At 47.1% G+C, this 19,560-nt stretch overlaps 1 protein-coding gene across 9 annotated transcripts in view; it reads right to left on the reverse strand.

Moving 5' to 3' along the window:
• CTIF (cap binding complex dependent translation initiation factor) overlaps nucleotides 1-19,560 on the reverse strand; it is a 321,855-nt gene that overhangs the window by 215,660 nt on the left and 86,635 nt on the right. For 7 of the 9 annotated variants that reach the window (XR_002093006.2, XR_002093005.2, XM_014593953.3 and 4 more), the window contains exon 3: nucleotides 14,874-14,957. The exons of the other annotated variants lie outside the window; for them this stretch is intronic. Coding sequence is in view for 5 of the 7 variants with exons in the window: in XM_014593953.3 (XP_014449439.1) it covers nucleotides 14,874-14,957 (84 nt within the window). In the remaining 2 variants the exon portion in view is untranslated. The remainder of the gene's footprint in view (nucleotides 1-14,873; nucleotides 14,958-19,560) is intronic. 9 annotated transcript variants of the gene reach the window in all.

The following is a 19,560-nucleotide window of genomic DNA, read 5'->3' on the forward strand; positions in this document are numbered from 1 at the left end:
ACCGTCCAGATCCTATCGGACAGCGGGAAGGGCAGAGGGTGGGTGTACTCAAATCCAATTACAGCAGGTGAGCCAAGTAGTGAGATGTCCACCAGGAATTCACTCTGGCAGACAAGTACTCACTCTCCTGCCCACCGTGTCCTCCCCGCAGCTGATAGCTGAAGGATAACCAGTGGCCGGAGAAACATTGCATGCCTGGCCTGATATACCAGCTGAAGTGGATCAAGTTAGGAGTGAACTGCTGCTGCTGCTCTTCAGCAGGTATGGCTCTGATCCTGAAGAAAGAGATAAGGCATAAAAGAGACAAAAAAGGCATTAGAGAAGGGCGGCCAATATCCAGAATCATGGCATTAATGTTGCCAGGTGTTCACTTTTCTGCTAGCCCACCCACATACTGCAATTTAGGTATGGAGAGAGAAAGAGAGAGAAAGAGAGGAAAAGAGATAGAAAGAGACAGAGAAAGAGATGTGAGAAGGTCAAAGACTCTGACTAGTGGCTTGTTCCAGTGAATAGCAGCCTCCTATTTTCACTCAGGCCAAGGTATCCTCCAGGACCTTGCATGATAGAGGCAGGGGTTTTAATACTGGTGACCACAGTCTGTTCCACTGATAGCTGATAAAAATGAATTTACTGATTTTACAGAACAGCAACAAGGACACAGAGCACTTATATTTTTGTGGGGAGAATTTAACTGATTGTACATTACTATCTGTTTGTAGGAATCCCCACATTGGGCACAGATAGATAGCGACAGCTTTGTCTGGCCACAAATAATGCGAGGATCTCCAGTATTGTTAGAGCATATGGCAGAGGAGGTAGCAGTTCAATAATACTCTAAACCCAAAGTTATGTCCATGAAGAGGAAAGTCCTCTAGGAATTTGCCCAGGGCAGTAAGTTTTGAACCATTTATCTGAAGGGAAAAGACCGGGACCCGGTTCTGATTCATTTCATAATGTTAATGAAGCTTTGAAAAAACAGACATAGATACTGTATTTACTTGAATATATGAGGACCCTGATAAGATGATCCCTCAATAATTAGTGTATATATATGTAAACTGTAGAAATTTGATATGATTTTCCAGGTATAGAATACAATTATTGGAGATTTGCCCTGAATTTGCCTCGCTCCCACTGCTACTGCAGGGAAAATAAATCTTGCCTGCCCCCAACTTCTTTCCCCTGCAGCTCCTTCCCACCTTCCTTACTTGCATACAGTGAAATTACTACAGGTACCCATAGACTTAGCCCATCCAGAATTGATGTGGTTTGCCTCTTTTGAAACTGCTGCAAGTTTTAGCACAGGTACTCCATAAAACACACTTTTAAGCAGCACTTCTATACCTAAGTGTGTATATAGTAAAATTATGCATGCCATCAGTCCAAAGCCAAAGGCTCAGCTGTGGGAATGAAGAGGAAGTAAAAATGTATTCAATGTAGTGGCTCACCATGACTTGAAAAAGATTTGGTGCTGAGGGGGACTGAGTGCAATGGGTACTGCCTTGTGGTATATTCCCATCAGCATCTCTGCCTTTTTGGCTAAAATCAAAAGTAGCATTTTTGGCACCCAGGGGAGGGTGTTGAGGCTTGCTATGGCCCTTCTGGTGCCAGCCTGGAATTGCACTGCCTCCAGGCCCCATTCCAGTTCCCTGTGGAGGGAATGCCCGCTCAATTTTTAAGGGTCACTCACAAAAATGGTCTCCATTCCTTGGCAAGGGAGATACCATCTTCTCAGCCTTGAATTGACTCGAGCGTAGTTAGAGGGTGAAGGCCTGTCCCTCGCACTGCAGGTAGGCTGACCCTTGAGAGAGTCTACAAATGCCTCCAAATGCAATGATCTTTGCTACAAAATTTTATGGTGATGGGGTCTGCCTTCAAGCTTTCCCCCTAGCTTGCTCCTTTGGCCTTTTGCCTAGAGACAAGCGAGACTAGGGGACATCTGAACTCCAAGACCTCTGGGCTTGGGGCTTGCACATAGGATGGCTGCCATGAATTTGGGAGTATCTAAAGCCCTAGACTGATGAGTCTGGGGCATAGGATACTTGCCAGTGGTAGCGCCACACAGACTTGAACGACTGAGCTCTGCTCAGTCAAAACTTGGAACTTAATTCGGAACTGATTTGGCCCTGGAAACAAAATTTAATAATAATAAAAAAGAAATCAGTATGTTTGTCTGATATGGGTGATGTGTTTTATAGTCATGCTCAGTGTTGGCTGCATTTAATCAATTTTATACAGTAGTTGGTTTCCATTAATGAGCACATGCTGCTTTTGGCGGTAGTTTCATGTTAAACGGTATTTACGGAGGTTTCCTTGTATGCAAATATAAGATGAGGGGCTTCTCCACCCATGTGGGTTGGGGGGGAGGGAGGACACCTCGTCTTGTATTCAAGTAAATACGGTATTTTAAACCATAAGGCATCACTTAAGAATTCTGCACCAAAAGAAATCACACCATCCCTGCTGTGCTATTAGCACTTCATTAGACAGATTAGAGGTGTTACTGCCTGCTGTGCATCTCAGAACTGTCTGGAGGAAAGGTGGAGATAAGGGATAAGCAGAGCAAAAACTGATAGCACAGAAGGCTGCCTACCTATAAATGCCAACCAGGGTCTCTCCCGTCTATGTGTGAAATACATGGCCAGAGCTGAAAGCTCAGAGGGGAAAACACAGAGCCCAGCAGGCATGAAAATCCTGGTCCTACTGCAGCATGCAGGGAACTTGTGCTGTTCTTCTGCAAAGGGGGCCCAAAGAAAGAGGCAGGGAAGCTGCAACCTCTGCATGGCCCAGGTCCATCCTTCACTGATGCTTTCTGCACACCCCACACAAAGAAGTAGGAACTTGGGAAGGACGGAGAAAAGCACAGATGTGACTATCGAAAAGGTGCCTACTGAAGCGTCAATCCCTGGAGCTATTGCAGACAGAGCTGGGGTTGGAGAGGGACAGAATCCACCCTTGACTCCCAAAAATCCCCTGGAGAAAGCCTGTTACGTTGAGACCCTCGGTAAAAAGTTCAGTACAATGCCAAGCAGAGAGCTGCTATTCTAACCCCTTCAGGAGATAGCAACTTCTGCCTTTACGCCTCTGCTTTTTACTGTGCAAGTCACCACAGTATCAGGGCGCCTCATTTCACAGACAAGGAAACTAAACTAACAAAGATTAAATGCGAGGCCTGAGCCACACGCAGGAGTCAGACAGAGCCAGTACTACAACTCTGTTCTGGGGGCTTACCCTATGCCTCCTCCTCCAGATTTCTCCTCCACAAGCCATGAGCTGTGGCTCTGCCTCTTCCCTCCTTAGGCAGGCAGCAGCATGATGAAGAGCTGTGGACCTTTCCACAAGTCCACTCCCAGGAAGAAGGAAAGGCCTTTCAAAGTTATTAGGAGAATGATCAAGCAGATTTTAAATCGTTCTGTGACTCAGAGAAGACCAAGAAATCTTCCATGCCTGGAAAAAAACTTTTGAGAAAACAAGACCAGGAAAGCTTCTTAGAATTCAGCATAAATAATTCAGTGTTTAGAAAGGACAGAAAACTGAGAGCCCTCGAGAGGAACATCGCCCATTGTATTTATCTGCGTGCCAAGCACTGTGTGCTGCAGACACAATTAAAAGCCAGTTTGTTCCTTCCTGGCATGAGCCGCTTCCCTCTAATTCACACTTGCCCTGAAGTCAACTCATTTTTGTTGCAGCCCATGAACATCTATTAACCTAATTCCAACTCCCACTGACAAAACCTGAAACCAGGGATCCCTAGGAAGCCAAGCTCCCGCATTCCCAAGGCGGCTGGAGGCCTGACTCCGCAACACAAAGTTTTGCTGATTTAGCTGTCTGCTCTGGTTGTGAAAAGATCATATCCCCTAGCCTAAGTATGTAGGCCAGCAAATCCCAGGGGTGAACACAGCTCTGCTAGCAGAAGATGGCTTCTACTTACTTCACTCGCATCGTTCAGGGAAGTGGTATCACATGCTGACAGAAAAACCTCTTCTGCCAATATGTGCTGCACTATTTTCACTAGTACAGCTCTAGTGGCAGGAGCTGGGGTGCAGACAAGACTGGGAACACTGAAAACAAAGATCAGCCTTCACCTGCCCAGAAATACATATGTTGGGCACATTCAGGCAGGGAGATTACATGGTAACAGACAGAGATGGACATAACTAGGTATAACTATTTTGGCATTAACGGATGCAATGCAGGGCCTATCCTGCTGTGAGGAATCTCAAGTTCATTCATCCCAGACGAACATTAACCAGACTTTGGGATAAGTCACACCGATGTCTGACCAGTTGCAGAAATTCTGCTTTGCCACTAAGACATCTAACTGGCATTTATTAAGTCACAAAACTTCCTGCTTCACCCAGCATAAATGCCCTAAATACAGCTAAGCCATCTAGATCTCTTATGTATCTGTATTTCCACCCAGGTGACTAGGTTGGCCCCACCGCATGTGTGCGACATTGATTCAGTATGGCCCGCAAAGGGACTTTGTGCACAGAGGGCCCCTCTGTCCTGCTTGGCCCAGACACCATCTGGCCTGTGGCGTGTCCCACCATCCCCTGGGCACGCAGGCCCTCTGCAGCCCCCTACCCCAGCCCTGTGCTGCTGCTACATCCCATCACCTGTCTGTAACACTGCTCACTTGCAGATCGGTAGGGCCATGCAGCCCCGGGCAGGATGGGAAGAGGGTAGTGAGGCCAGGATGGAGCTGCAGGTTCAGAAGATGAGGAGAGGTGTTTGGTGGGAGGCCGTGCCAGGACAGGGCAGTAGGACCAGCAAGAGTAAGGCTGGGGGACAGGAAGCATGGTGAGCAGTGCAGTCAGTGTAATCAGGGTGTGGGGGTGAATAGGAGACCCCTATGGTGGGGGCAGCATGTTGTAAAATCATTGCTGCAAACGAGCATGGTTGCCAATCCAAGATAATTTTTTATCGATTTTTTTTTTTTTTTAATTTGGTTGGTGTTAAACTGGTCTTTGTTATGGCTGTCCAGGGGCTGGCAGGAGGGTCATGTAAACCACATCAGTAAAAAAGTTTTGCTATCAGTAAAAAGTTTGCAGATTGTTAGTAAAAAAAAAAGAGAGAAAAATAATTTAAAAATCTTGCGTTGGCAGCCCTGCCCTGTATAAATCACTGTATATACAATTTCTCTGACAGTATTTTAAGTCTGTTAAATGCTTTGGGTTGAAAGATGACTTATAAATATATGATCAGTGTTGCTGTGCATCTTGTCCTGAGGCAGCTGAGGACAACATGCCAATCAGGAAACAAGTAAAGCAACATACCTGATTACTGGTATTTTCTTTTCAATAGGTGATGCTGTTTCATGTAGTCAAAGCCACGCAGGCTTTTCTGGACAACTGATCCCATCTATTAGGCCATTTGAATCAACTTCCACTCAGTTCATAAAGGGAACAATAATTAGTGCTTATGGTAACACACAGTCTGGCTCATGTTTCGGCTTTCATATTGACTTGCTGTGTGACCTTGGGCAAGACACTTGGTTTCAGCGTGCCTCAGTTTCCCCCCACTCTAAAGCAGAGGTAGAAGCTCCATTTGCTCTCTGTAGGCAAGGCATCAGGGGCTCTCTTCCCTTTTTACTTTTAACTGCATCGGGGAAAAAGTGTAAGAATCAAAATGTAAGAAATCTCAAGGACATGACATTTTAGCAGAAACAGCCTTTCTAACTGGAATTTAGGAATGAATTAAATCTCACAGCGAGGAAATATTGCTGTTCCCTCTGTAAATACAGCCCACTCACAGCCTTAAAGCTGATGCTGGAAGCCAAGGATTTGGGCATTGTATAACATCTGCTTATGTCAATGAGTTTAAGCCAGTAGGCAGAAGACTACAGTGGTCTCGAGAAGTTTATCATAAGGCCGAGGTGTCAGAAGGGTCTTGATTTAATTACGCAGCCAGACTTGAGTCACTCATGTTAAGGCAGTACCAGTCCTGATGTGAAGTAACAGGCATAAAGATAAAGGGAGCCTTTTCCTTTTTTTTCCCTATAATTTAGACCTGGGTTCATTACATTTCACCCAATGCTGCTTTCTCAAGGAAAAATCTCACAGCAATTTGATCAAATAGGAGTTGCCAGAAAGACACTGCAATTTGTCAGCTCTTTTACTTGTCACTTTAGAAATAAAGGAAAATAGACTATGAGAAGAAACCCTACCTTGGCAAGGCACTGGATGTCTGAGCACACATCAGTTCTTTCCCATCTTTGCGATCTATGAGTCTATTACTGAGGCATTCCTCATAGCTCAGATGAAGCAGAATAGAAATGAGTACCTGCTCCCCCAAAACCCCACAAACTCATATTTCTGTGCGGCAGTTTAGAAGAAAGTTGCATTGTGCAAAATGTATGAATTGTGATAGATTTTGAACCAGAGGCATCAATACACCTCAGCAGGTATTAAAATGAACCATGTGTTCACAGGAACCATGCCACACCTCGCATCTGGCCTGGAAGCTGCGGACATTAAAATGGCACCGGCATGGACGAATTTTGCCCATGACAGCAGTGGATCCCCCCAGGCGGCGCCCACCCGCAGGCACTCAGCCTGGGTGGTCCCGGGGGGCACCACAGCCACAGAGGGAAGCACCGGGCACCCACGCAGCTTAGGCAGGCTCGGAGGGGAGGGGGAGATCAGGCTTACCACTTTTTTTTCCTCCTTCTGTGGAGCCTGCCTTCCCAGGCTGCTGCCAAGATGCCTGCACGGTCACCAAACTGCATGGAGCCCGGTGCTTCCCTCCGCGGCTGTAGAGTAAAAAACTAAAACGCCTCGGAGGTGTTTTACTTTGCAGCGCCCCAAGTCATTTAAGGTGCATTACGCCGCTGAATGTCCTACAGCAGCTGCCATTAATGTGCAATACGCCGCCGAATGTGCAAACAGCAATGCCATTAAAGCGGTGCAAAAGGCATTTAACCCCCTTTGAAGTGTTGTCTACAAATGGCCTAGGAAACTAGATTACAGGTCTCCAAGATGACTGGCAGACACAGGGTCCATAACCAGATTCTCTGCCCAGAAACCCAGCACCATAAACCCTGTCCAAGAGCAGGATTAGTGTCTAGGACAGGGGTGATGGTTGAGGTTATATAAGAGTATGGATACATGACAATAGGATATGTGACAGCAATAGCCTTGAGACAAGTGTGTTTATAAAACACCTTGGACTGCTTCACTTGCACTCTGTTGCATGAATTCATCTCTGCTGAGAATAATCCTAACAGTCTAACTTTGGGACCAGATCCCAAATTCATTTTTCAAGTCTGCCTCCAACAAAAACATTCCCCTTTTTTCCTCCAAATGCAAAGTTGCCCTCAAAAAGTCACACTGGTCCAAGGCTCAGGCCTTTGCAATGGGTCCACAAGTTGAATACCATGCCAATCTTTCTCCTACCATCTACTTTCTGCTACCGGAGGATGGAGGATTTTCTTTAATGAACACTGGACTGGAATAGGCTTTCTGGAAGCTCAGTCCCCTGTATTCACAAGCAACCAATTTCCCAAGGAATCCCCAAAATTGCCACTTCAGACCCTCACCAATACAAGGCACAATACCCGAAACCCCATAAACGCCCTACAACCTGCTGTAGGTAAAAGCAGGGGAGATAAGGGAAGTGCCCATGTTCTGCTACTGAACCAGCATGGAAGTATTTGGTTAATACCCAGACATAAGAGCCTAGGAAAAGGGTGGTACCCAACACTGGAGAAAAATGCAAAATGCCCAGTCTGGGCATTTACAAGGGGGATAAAGTCCTTCCTGGCCCCTATGTGTAAACCGCAAAAACCCTAAAGCATGACACTACCAGACACCTACAACGCCTGTCTCTAGACCTGAAGCAGGTGAATTTAAAACCACAGCAATGGCATTGCCAGCCACAACTATTCAAAAATAATGAGGCAAGCCCCCCAAAATCATGAGATTTCTCTCCTCCCCTCCGTGGTATCAGCATGGTCTGCTTCTCCAAGTAGAGGGAAATGAAAAACGATACCATCTTTGAATCAGACTGAACTCCCAATAATTCCTCTAAGGTATTTTTCCCCCTGCAACTATGCAATTCAGAGTACACTACAGGATGACAAGAGATAGCATTTTTATTGGCACTCTTTCAAGATGATGTGTTTTACTCGCTCATTGTTTCACCACTCCTGAGGAAGCGATTTCCTCTGGAATACAGATGTACTCATCACGCAACAAGCCTCCACTGTGCTGGGAATGAAAAAAAACAGCTAGAAAAAGACAGCGCTCCCTCCCCCTTGTGCTTACAGTCCTAACCTCAAGATGAATTACACCCGGTAGTGACTACAGAAAAGCAAAGGTTTTTGGTTCTTTTTGCATCCCAAGCAAAAAGTCTCATCTCATTTAACTTGAAGAACTGGGGAAATGCTAGTTTATTTTATTTTATTTTATTTTGCTAATGATGCTTCATACAACACTGTACCTCCCGAGCAGCTGTTGCCTGTCCCTTTCTGTACGAACATCCCTGTTGAATTTTTGAATCCACATAGCACCAAAAGCCTTTATACTTAATGAATTTCTCTCAGAAATACATCAAAGACCTTTGTGCTTGCAACAGTCCTCGCCAGGGGAATTGCAAATAAAAGCGTTTTGCATAAGCTTCCCACTAGGCTTTTTTAACATTTCTTTGCCCAAGTGGAAAATTATTGAGGTGATTCAATTCTTGCAATGTCCCTCATTCTTATCTACCCAAAGTATCTTATCCTCAGATCCAGTGATGCAGTGTCCTTCACCCCAGAGGCTCGGAGTGAGCTCAAGAACTCTTCCAGAGCATCATGTAGCCCACAACTGACTTTCAGTGCCTGTTTAGCAGGAGTGAGTAATAAAACACAGCTAAGTTAAGACAAGAAGCGAGTGCTGTATCAAACTGAAGCTGGAGGGAGAAATTTGAGGTAAGCAGAATGTATTGATCTGTTTGGGACCTGGCCAGTGCATGAAGGGTTAACTTGGAAAATGCCCCCGGAGATCTCCAAAGACCCTAAATGCAAAGAGTTTGAGGCTATTTCCTTGCTCCCTGTGAGCGGGAGAGGCGAGCATAGCAGATCCAGTCCAGAATTCCTCACACACAAGGCAAGTGTCTTTGGGTAAATCCGACATCTTTTATTAGACCAACTAAAATAGTTGGAACATTTTTCCAACTACTTGAATTGGTCTAGTAAAAGATACTGGATTCACCCAAGGAACCTTGTCTGCCCTTGTCCCTAGACCAACACGGCTACAACCTATACCCTCACACACAAGTAACTACTTGGTAAAGACTAAGAGAAGGAGGCACAGCAGGGGACATTCATGCCTGTGTATATCGGGGCATCTGAACCCCAAGATCTCCAGGCTTCGCCCTAAACGTAGGATGCCTGCCAATGGATTTGGGAGTATCCGAAGTCCCAGGGGGATGGGTCGGGATGGAGGATGCTTGCTGGTTCCAGCCATGCCTGGTGTTTAGAAGGATTGAGTTCCACCTGCTCGATCAATACGGGTTTTGAAATGATTCACTTCTGCTCAATCAATACAACTTGGAACGGATTTGGCTAATTTGACCTGGAACACAAAATATATTTAATTAAAAGATCTAGATATCAACTTCTGTGCTGCTATCACTGCCTGGAGGTATTGGAGGTCAGATTTTCAAAGGTATTTGAAGCACCGACGGATGTTGGCTGGTGCTCCTTGTGACTGTCAGGAAAGTAGATACCTAACTTGCTTAGGCACTTTCAAAGAGTCTGCTAGGTTCCTATCTGATTCATTTGACACTTCAGATTACTGCTGGATCAAAGAAAACCGCTCTGCATGGGATACACCCATCCTCCACCTCTCTGGCTTTTCCTTGAGCATCTCCTGGACAACATCCACGAGGTCGGAAATGTGTTAGCCTGCAGAAGTCAAACAAGACCACAGCACAAGATAACACAGCTGCTTAAAAACACCTGTTTCCATCACAACTACAACTGGTCTAAAATGTGTCATTCAAACTGGCTTGCCAAAAAAACCATGTTTCTATCAAAATAAAAAATTCAACAAATATTGAAAAAAATGCCCCTCCACCCCTTTCAGGGAACAGAAACCTCAACATCTTTGAAAAAAATCCAAAATCTTGTTCAGCGCTGTTTTCGGTGAGCAACAAACACACTTCTCTGGCAACACCAATAAAGATGAGATGTTTTACATGAAAAGCAGAACACCCTTCCACAATGCATCGTTTTAAACTATTTAGTTACTGGTAAAAGTCAACAGTCCACAACAATAAATGGAGCCACATCTTCTTCAGCAGGGCTGCAGCACTAATCAGTAATCAAGAGGGGACTGAGAAAGAACAATAGCTAGCAATTCCCTGTTAGGTGCCAAGGAAAAATCGCCACTCATTAAAACAAGCTGAAAGCGGAGAGGGATCATGATTAGCTCGGATGCTGTCTGGGAGAGAACTCAAGTGCCATGAAAGCAGATCAGAAAGGGCAGCTTGGACACACATGAACGCTGTTTGTTTCTACAAGCCAGATCCCTCTGGGAAGAGATCAAAAAGGTGCATCACCACCCCCTCCACGACTGCACCTAAACACATGGCAGATGAAAGATGTCAGCGCTGTGCTGATTCGAGAAAGAAACCCATCGCTTATGCTTGACCTCCTCCTCTCTGCATTACAAATCCACCCACAGACCTGCAGCACATCAGCTGAGCCCGACAAGCCTCGCTGTTTGTCTGCTTCAGGCTCAGGAGGCTAGTCTGCGACATCCTTCGGCGAGGAAACGCCATCCTGTTCATACCCCGAGCAGGCTGAGCCGGCTTAGTGAAAACAGCCAGAGCCGAATCTGAATTCCAAGCAGACTCCGCGTTCAGAGGAGATTCAGGCAAGACGGGAGGGGGGAAAAATTCTTATCAAGGAACCGCTGCTGAATATGTCACAGTGGCCAGGAGGCTGCGGATCAAAGCTACCGTATAGTGTATCCACCATTGTGCTTGCCACCTTTGGAGGTTTTAATAAGTGTCTACAGCTGAGCTTCTCCGCAGTATGTCTGCTGCTATAAGCTCACTGGCCCTCATCTTTGCTGCTTTCCTGCGCTTGTTTCTTTTCTGAAATGCACCTCACCACCAGGGTTTGGGGTTTTTTAATTTTGTTTCAAGGGCCAAATCAGTCCTGAACCCTATCGGGAAAGCCCAGCAGGCGAGTTCCAGATTTCAACTGAGCAGAGCTCAGGTGTTCAAGTCTGCATCCTCTGCCACTGGGCAAGTATCTTCCTATCCAAACCCATCAGTCTTGGGCTTTGGATCCTCTGCAAGTTCCTGGCAGGCATCCTATGTGCAAGCCCAGAGGCTTTAGGGTTCAGATGCCCCCTAGTCTCACTTCCTCCTAGCCAAAAGGCCAAGGAGCAACCCGGGGGGGAGTGTGAATGTGAGTATTTTTTTCTTTTTCATTTCTTTTCCCAGGCTAAATCAAGTTCCACATTTTGACTGGGCAGAGCTCAATCATACAAATGTTATGCACCAAAATGTAGAAAATCCACCTTTCCCCCCTGGGGGTGAGCAAGTCGGCAGGCCTGCTGGAGAGCTTGCACGCTGTGTGCGCAGGGAACAGGCCACATGCAGAAGACCCTGTTTGGCAGCCAGCAGTGACGGGACTAGGAAAGAACAGGGCAATAAAGGCTGAACCTCCAGGCAGCACCTGACAGCATCCTGAACACAGGTTTCCTGCCTGCAGCAGGGTTTCTCCGACTTTCTTGCAGTACAGACTGCACCTACCAGGGAGACCGTCTCCTGGGCACCTCCCACACACAGTCGGTTTGACTGCCTCCCTTCCCTGCCTGTGGCTGTGCCCAATTGAAGTGACAATGACTGAAACTACCTGCAAGGAAATCTCTCTTACTATGCACCTTGCTATTCATTCCACCCCCACAAGCTTTCCTCCTTCCTCTGCACATAATGCAACTAAAGGCCTACATACACTGCCTCCATGGCGAGCTCAGGATGATTACCGAGATGCATACCTCACCCCTTGCTTCCCTCCTGTGCCCATGAAGTGCCAGCAACAAGGCAATGAAGTGGCGGTAGAGACCACTGGGAGCACACTCAGAGCTGCTCTCAGGCTCCCTGCCCCAAAGTGAGTTCAATGACATGGCTTAGGGCTGCTCCAAAACAATGGCCTGGCCTCATTTTAGAGGATTTGGTGCACCTGGAGTTGCCCCACATGGGTAAGGCATGATTCTAGGTCAGTATTTCTCAACCTTTTTCAATACAAGGCACCCTGCAATAAACTCAGTGCATGCCTCCATCACTTTTGCAAATATAAGGGCACCCTTTTTCAATAACTAACTTATTTATTACAGTGCTTATCTTCTTGCAGCGGGGCCAGGTAGTGGAGGTGGGGGAAACTGCCAGGCAGGGATGAGAGTGAGCCGGCAATCCTGACATCTCTCTTATTGCCTCACTCTTTGCTGCACACTTCAAAGGATCCCTCGGCACCCCGGGGTTCCCTGGCACCTTAACTGGGAACCACTGCTTGATGTGATGCACCTGGGATCAGCAGAGAGGCAATGTAGACATGCACTTAGCAGGCTTTTCCCACCATTTGCATGCTTCTTATGTTCTCAGTCCCCTTTCCCAGATATCCGGACCTTTCTGTTGCATAGTAATTTCCCAGCAGGAGATCTGTTCTCTATCCTCTGAGCCTGCTGGATGCAGTTTGGTTAGCAGCTCCTTGAATCCAGCTCCGGTTGACATCCAGGCAGTGCCCTACACAGCACAGTCTGGAGAGCACTAGCAACAAGCAGCCTCTCTTTTTTATTGATTAATATCTTCCTATATCACCTTTCTAGCTCATTTTATACCCCATGGTATGTAAAGCTGTCAGCCCCACAATGGATCTCATGCTTTTGAGACAACCAGCTGTGCAGCTTTGTGGTTGGCAAGTTCTTGAACAGCATTCATGGCTCCTTCCCTTGGTGCGCCAATCTGCTCCAGCGGGCTGGTTCAGTAGGAACCCTATAGGATGCTGTCTCTGGAGCCACTTCCAAGTTATTTAGCTATCCTGCTACCTCAATCTTTTAACTTCCTACATAACGAGGAAGACAAATCAGAGGCAACACCACCAACAAGGACCATGCTAGGGAGGACTGCAATGGAGAGCACAGTGCAGATGCTCCAAGTGCACTACACCAGATGTAACAGGATGTGACACAGCTGCCCTTGGAAAGGCAATGGAAATGCATCCGAGATAGAGAGTTTATTACACACACCTCCTGTGCATGGTAACGCCCAAGTTCATTTTTCTGTTCCCGATACACAGATGCTACATTTGCCCAGCACTCGGCTCTCACCACTGCTTCTACTTTACCGCACATGCTCCTTGGTTTGTGATGTACCCTCTCCACCATACCTCACCCACCTGGACATTTTACTCATACTTACGAGCTACACACAGCAGCACATATCCTAGCAGGCACCTGCTGTCAAACACAACTATGCACAACTCTGTTATGCAGGGTTTGAATTACAGGGGAGCTCAGGGGGGCTGAGCCCGCCCATAAGAGACGAGAGCCCCGAGCCTGCTCTGAGCCTTTCTAAGCAGCTCAGGTGGTGGTGGTGGCGGCTCCTTCTGACTTCCACCTGCCACTGTTGCAACCCCCCACAGGAGTAGGAGTGTAATTCAAACCCGGCCCTTATCCCAGGTTTGGTTCATATACACAACCAGACTTTGACACTGCAAATTATTCACACGTAGGATTTCATTAAAAGCTCTTCAGGAATAAATTGCATCCTATATGCCAACTTCCTTTTACTAGAAAGAAATGAACTTCAATTGAAAGTGAGCAGTCCTCAGAAGGAGAAGGATTTCCATTGTTAATGATGGTGTTCAATAGGAAGGAGTTGCTTTCAGTGATAAACTATTCATACCAGGTGGCTAGAGGACAAGGTCTCCCATGACAGCATCTGCCCAGATGCTTAACTGGAACTCATTCAGAGTGCAAAGAGATAAACCCACTTTCCTTGGATCACACTTCATTCTCTTCCACTGCTAGCATGATGGGCTAAGGGCCTGAAGGGGTCTTCTTCATCTCTGACTTACAGGGTTCAGAGCACTGGAAGCCTAGAAAAGCTTCATTTCAAGGTCTAGTAATACAAATAAGCATTGACTGGGTTTATCTATGCAAGACATTTACTGTGCAGTAGACTAATTAGCCGCACAGTAAATGTCTCAGCATCTACACATGTACCCCTATTAAGCTGGAGTAAGTTAATTTATTCTGCAGCAAGATAGTGCTTGTAAATACAAGTACTATCCTGCTGTAGAGTTTTTTACTCTTCAATAGTGCAAGTGTAGATGCTGCCCTGGCTGGTTGGGGCATAAGGGTGCTTCAGTTTGGGACCTGCCTGCTGGCTAGCCCCACACTGAAGCACCCTCATCCCCCAGCCAGGCCCTCTGCAGCACGTTGAGCCAGGGTGAGCAGCTCCAGGCTGGCACACTGACCCCCAGGGTCACCTGCCAGCCAGGGCTGCTCCACCCCAGCTCAATGTGCCGCAGTCTCGGGTGCCCGTGCAGACGTGCACCCGGCAGCAATTAGCTCCGGAGCTTATTGCTGCGCATTAAGCACATGTAGATATGCCCAGTGAGTAGTAGAGTACCAGTATGTGCATAGAGTTTAATGGCTTTAATGGTTAAAGGTGCTAGGGTCTTGATCTCCTATTTACATTGATATAACCTGAAAGCTATTTGTCCAAGCTGTCTTGATTTTCCTGTTCTCCTGTTACCCCTCCTTAGCTATGGGGTCACTGAGGGAATGCAGAAAACATGAAGACTCGGTGGGTCTGAACGGCAAAGTAAAAAAGCAAGAGCTCTGACAGGAAGAGCCAAGCACGTCTCCTACCTGATTGCGTTCATTAGCCAAGGAGCCCTTCCCTCTGGATGGGGAGCAGCTGCCATCTAGCTGCTCACTACAATCCGCTGTCCACTGTAAAAGGGATAGAAAAGTATTGTGTAAAATAACAGCTGGGTTGGGAAAACTGCCGAGTCAAAGCCTTGCACAGAGGAAAATGCGGTCGAGCTGTTCTTGGCAGCCCAGGGAACGCTCCGCTGTACATGTCTGTGGGTGTTTTACAAGAGGGACTAAATGCACAGTAGCACCTACTCATGTGTTGCTTTTATTCTAGTCGCCTAATAAAACAGAGCTAGTCAAACACGTCACCTCCACATCCCCTTCCAAGTCACGGTTTCTTTTCATATTTTGTGCAGTCTGTGGAACCCTCTTGCTGACAATTAAAGAACGAGTCAAGCTCAGGGATTTCGGTACGATTTTGAAATACTGGCTCCTGAATGCATAAAGGGGCAAGATGCACAAATAACCACAGGAAATGAAAGAAGAAGGTATGGTGGCTGTATTCAATAGGTCTAGCACAGATTCCAGAGAAAAGCTTTGCTAGCACAGCTACAGAAAAGTGATGATACTTTTAATCTGACTGAATAAGGCCTGTTTAAAGAGATGCTATACTACAGTGATATGCGGGTTTTTTTCTCAGTGAACTTAAATGGAGTTATACCAGGGATGCATTTACCTCACCCTGTTTGTCATTTAGGCCTCACACTATACCAAGCTTGGTTTAGTTGTAGCTCAGTGCAGAGGACTGTACGATTGCTGCTGCTCCCCCAACATTGGACACCTTGGTTAGAGAAATTCACTTTGGACCACCACGATTCTGCTGTAATGTGACCAGGAGCTGTCACTCTGTGAGCAGAGTTGACTGGAGAATAACCCTCCTCCCCACAAAAAAATTGCCAAAAACAAAAAGAAAGTCACTTTCATGGAAAATTTCCATTGGAAAAAAATAAATAAAAGCATTTTCAGCAAAACGTAGCAACAAAAGTAAAATCATGTCTATATGAAAATGCGAAGGTAGTACTTGCTCTGAGCAGTAGCCCAAGTGCCTCATGACCCGTTCTGTTATAGGCCAGGTTTCGTCTCCCATTACCAGTCGTGGGGTCTCATACAATGAGAGAAGGCAATCACAGAATGAGTCTCAACACTGTGCTTCATGAGACATACGGTCCAGCTGCAGAGCTCAGCTCTTGGAGGAGAACTGGGACTTGAGCAACTCTGACCTCCCACAAGATGCCCACAGAATAGTATTATAAGCACAACATTACAATTTTTGAACATTCAGATTTGCAAAGAAAGCACAATGCTTGCTGCAGAACGCAAAAGAAAAACTGTCACAAAAAGCCTCATTTAGACCAAACCCTTTTTTGTGTTGGAGGGGAGGGGGGAATCACTCAAGGCAAAGCTTTTACCCAGTCCCATCTGAGCTCCTGTGCCTGCTTCAACATGAGATTAGCTGATAAATGCTATTCTGGAATCAGTCAGTCTGATGCAAATGTCAGTGAAGCTGGTGCACAGGGAAGAAAATAATATGTTAATTCCCTACAAGCAGCTGAAAGAAAAAGAAATGAATTTGTACACTTATGGGCCCAAGTGAATAAGGCTCCAAAACAGAAAGAGGGTCAGTATTAACAACTTCCACTTCAAAAGTGACCTGCATGTAATTTCTCACCGTGCGGCAATGGCAATTCTCAGTCAACACCTAGATGACGTAACAACTGACCGCAGTCTTGTCTGTGCTTCCTTCAAGTGCTCATCATTCTCCTGCTCTGTTTCTTTAACTCTTCTATGAAGTCCTTTTCCTGCTCTATTTAAAGCCATTCTGCTGGACTGCCATATCGATATACTGACCCGGGACAAGCCGCCCTGGAAGGAAAGCTATTCTGTTGTGTTCACAGCTGCAAGTGATGCGCAGGACTGTACTGAAGGTCAATCTAATTTACCCTGACTCAATTTCCTCTATTGTCACGGCTCCAGGATGCTGAGAACTACAAAGAGATTTGTGATAAAAACGAATAGGTAACATCTACCCTTCCTAACCTTCTCCAACACTGTCCCATTTCGTAATGCAAGTCTGTCCAACTTCTAAGCAGCTGGGGGCCAAATGTCCCACAGGCAGCACCAGCAGGGGTTGCATGCCTGCAGGCCACACCGGGTGAGCCACGGTCCCCCCAGGCCATACAGTGCCTGGATGCCATCTCCTCTGAGTGAGTGCAGTGGCACGGCTGGACCATGCTGCAGGAGACTCTGGGGTGCAGGCTGCAGGGGTTGGGGACTGGGCTCAGCTGGGGCAGCAACAGCAGCCATGGCGCTGGAGGAGGGGGCTTCTGTTCCCTGCTCCCACTCCTATATGGGGAAGGGGCAGGTGCCCACTCAACACAGCTGCTGCTGTCCTGTAGCCTTCCCAACCAAGCCCAGCCCCAGAACCACCCGGCTGGAGTGGGCAGGGGCAGCTCTGACGCTTCCCCACCCCTGGGACTTTGGAGAACGCAGCGGAGGCAGGTGGAGGATGGGGAAAAGCAGTGTGGAGGGGGCATGACTCAGACCAGGGAGGGAAGTAGGGCAGGACTCTTACCTGGTTTGGGGACTTTAAAAAGTTCCCGGGGGCTCCCCCTGCCTGGTCTGCTGGCACCAGCGGGAAGGGGGAGATGTTGGAGGGAGGAGAGAAAAGATGGCAGTGAGGGGGTACATGGGCTGCTGTTCCTGCACCCTGCTCTGTCAAATTCAGGATCCACCTCTGCCCACCTCCCATGCACTGCACCCTCCCCGTAAAGGCTGCACCATTCACCCACATCCCTAATGCACCAGGCAGGAGCCTGCCCCCCTGCCCAAGGCACCACACACCCCCAGGCTCACTCTCAGCTCCCCCAGCCCCACCCTCTGGGGCAGGGGCAGGCAGCAAAAGCCAGAGGAGGGAGGGAAGGCCAGAGACTCCAATTATTCTTGCAATCAGAGTGATAGGGAGCAGTAACCAGGTAAGAGCCCGGGGCCACAGCTTAACCTCTCGTGGGCTACCAGTAGGACATCCCTGTAGTAACGTCTCCCTACATCACCTCAGCTAGGTAGGCAAGTGTTATCGTGCCCGAGGAAAACTAAAGCCCAGATGAATTAAGAGACTTACCCAAAGTTACAGACAGTCATTGGCAGAGCCTAAAATTGAAGCTCAATATAATATCAATCCAGGTCCTGAACATCAGGTCATCTTTCCTTCTGCAGCTCTCATAAAAAGACAGCGTGCCACTTTCTCTTAGGGTTACAGACACTTATGAAAGCTTAAGCATAGCTAGTTTATAAGATGCAATACTACTCTGGCTTCTGCCTTAACAAACACTTGCCATCAACCAGCACAGCTGTTTTATTAACCAGGTGAGGTTTTCTTAGTTTGGGTCATTTTTGGTTAAGAAGGATCTGTTCATAAGAAACAATTAAAAAAACAAGAAGGAAAAAAAGTGGTTGATATGCAAATGCCAATCGTCCCTACACAAAAAGGGGAAAATACTATCCTTTTGGACCCACCTTCTTGATAGGGTGACGAGGTTGGGTCCTATTGAAATAAGATCATAGGGCACCTATACACGTAATGGAGTTCTGCTCTGACACATGCTAATTAATTGAGTCTGCTGGAGTGTGCTAATTAGTGCACTCCAGCAGCCTCCGTGTCACATGTATCAGTGTCCCCGCATTTCAAAACGGTGGAGGGGCTCTTTGAAGCTCATCAAATGAGCTTTAGTTAAAGCGCCCCCGCTGCCATTCTGAAGTGTAGGATGCCGAATACACATGACGCTGCGGGTGCTGCTCTCAGAGCCACTCTAATTAAAGCATCCCTGCCATCACCCCAGAGCACGTGTATAGATGCCCACAAAGATACTTCGTCTTCCTCACCTATCCGTGACACCCATTTGAGTGTTGAGAAGGTGCAGCTCCTCACTCGCATCTGAATCTACAAGCCAGATTCAGGTGGATGTCTCGGTGGTTTGAAAAAACCTAGATACAAGCCTGGGTTTGATGTTTCCTTCTGGTTACCTCTAGGCAGCTCCCCATAGTGTCTGGGCTTTGTGAACAGCCCTTCGGTGACTTTTAAGTCTCTACAGGTATCTAACCCTGTCTCTTTGAATTGCCCTCCTGGGGCCAGGTCCCTGATTTTAAGGCACTGTAAACACCTAAGTAGAGGAATATAAGGGCCCTAGCTGAATTTTGCTCTTAATTTTCAAATGCTGACTAGTGTTTTGAGGTGCCCAACTTCAGTAGTCTTTAAACTGGGGTCAGATTAAAATAGGGTCTTTTTAAAGATGGGCACCCAATAACTGATTCAGCTACAATCACCAGGGACTTTTGAAAACTTAGGCTGCGCAGGACAGAATTAAAACCGTGATCAGGTGACCAGTGGAAATGGGCATCACAGTCTGAAACCTTAACGCAAAACCAGGAAGCAGTCTGTCAGGATCCAGAGCTTGCCTTAGAGAAAATGGAGCCCTAGGTGACCTTGTATTTTGGTGCCCCCCACCCCCGCCCCCAAGTCAGTGGTGCTGCTGCAGGTAGAGGCACAGGGAGGCGGGCAGGGGCACAGTCCAGCAGAGTAGCACGGTGTGCCAGGCAAGGGGGCAGTCATCACGGCGTGGGAGCAAAGCAGGTGGACTAAAGAAGGTGCCATCCCACATGTGCCCAGCCCAGCTCCTCCTAA

Source organism: Alligator mississippiensis, chromosome 3 (assembly GCF_030867095.1).
Source record: "Alligator mississippiensis isolate rAllMis1 chromosome 3, rAllMis1, whole genome shotgun sequence".
Lineage (NCBI taxonomy): Eukaryota > Metazoa > Chordata > Crocodylia > Alligatoridae > Alligator > Alligator mississippiensis.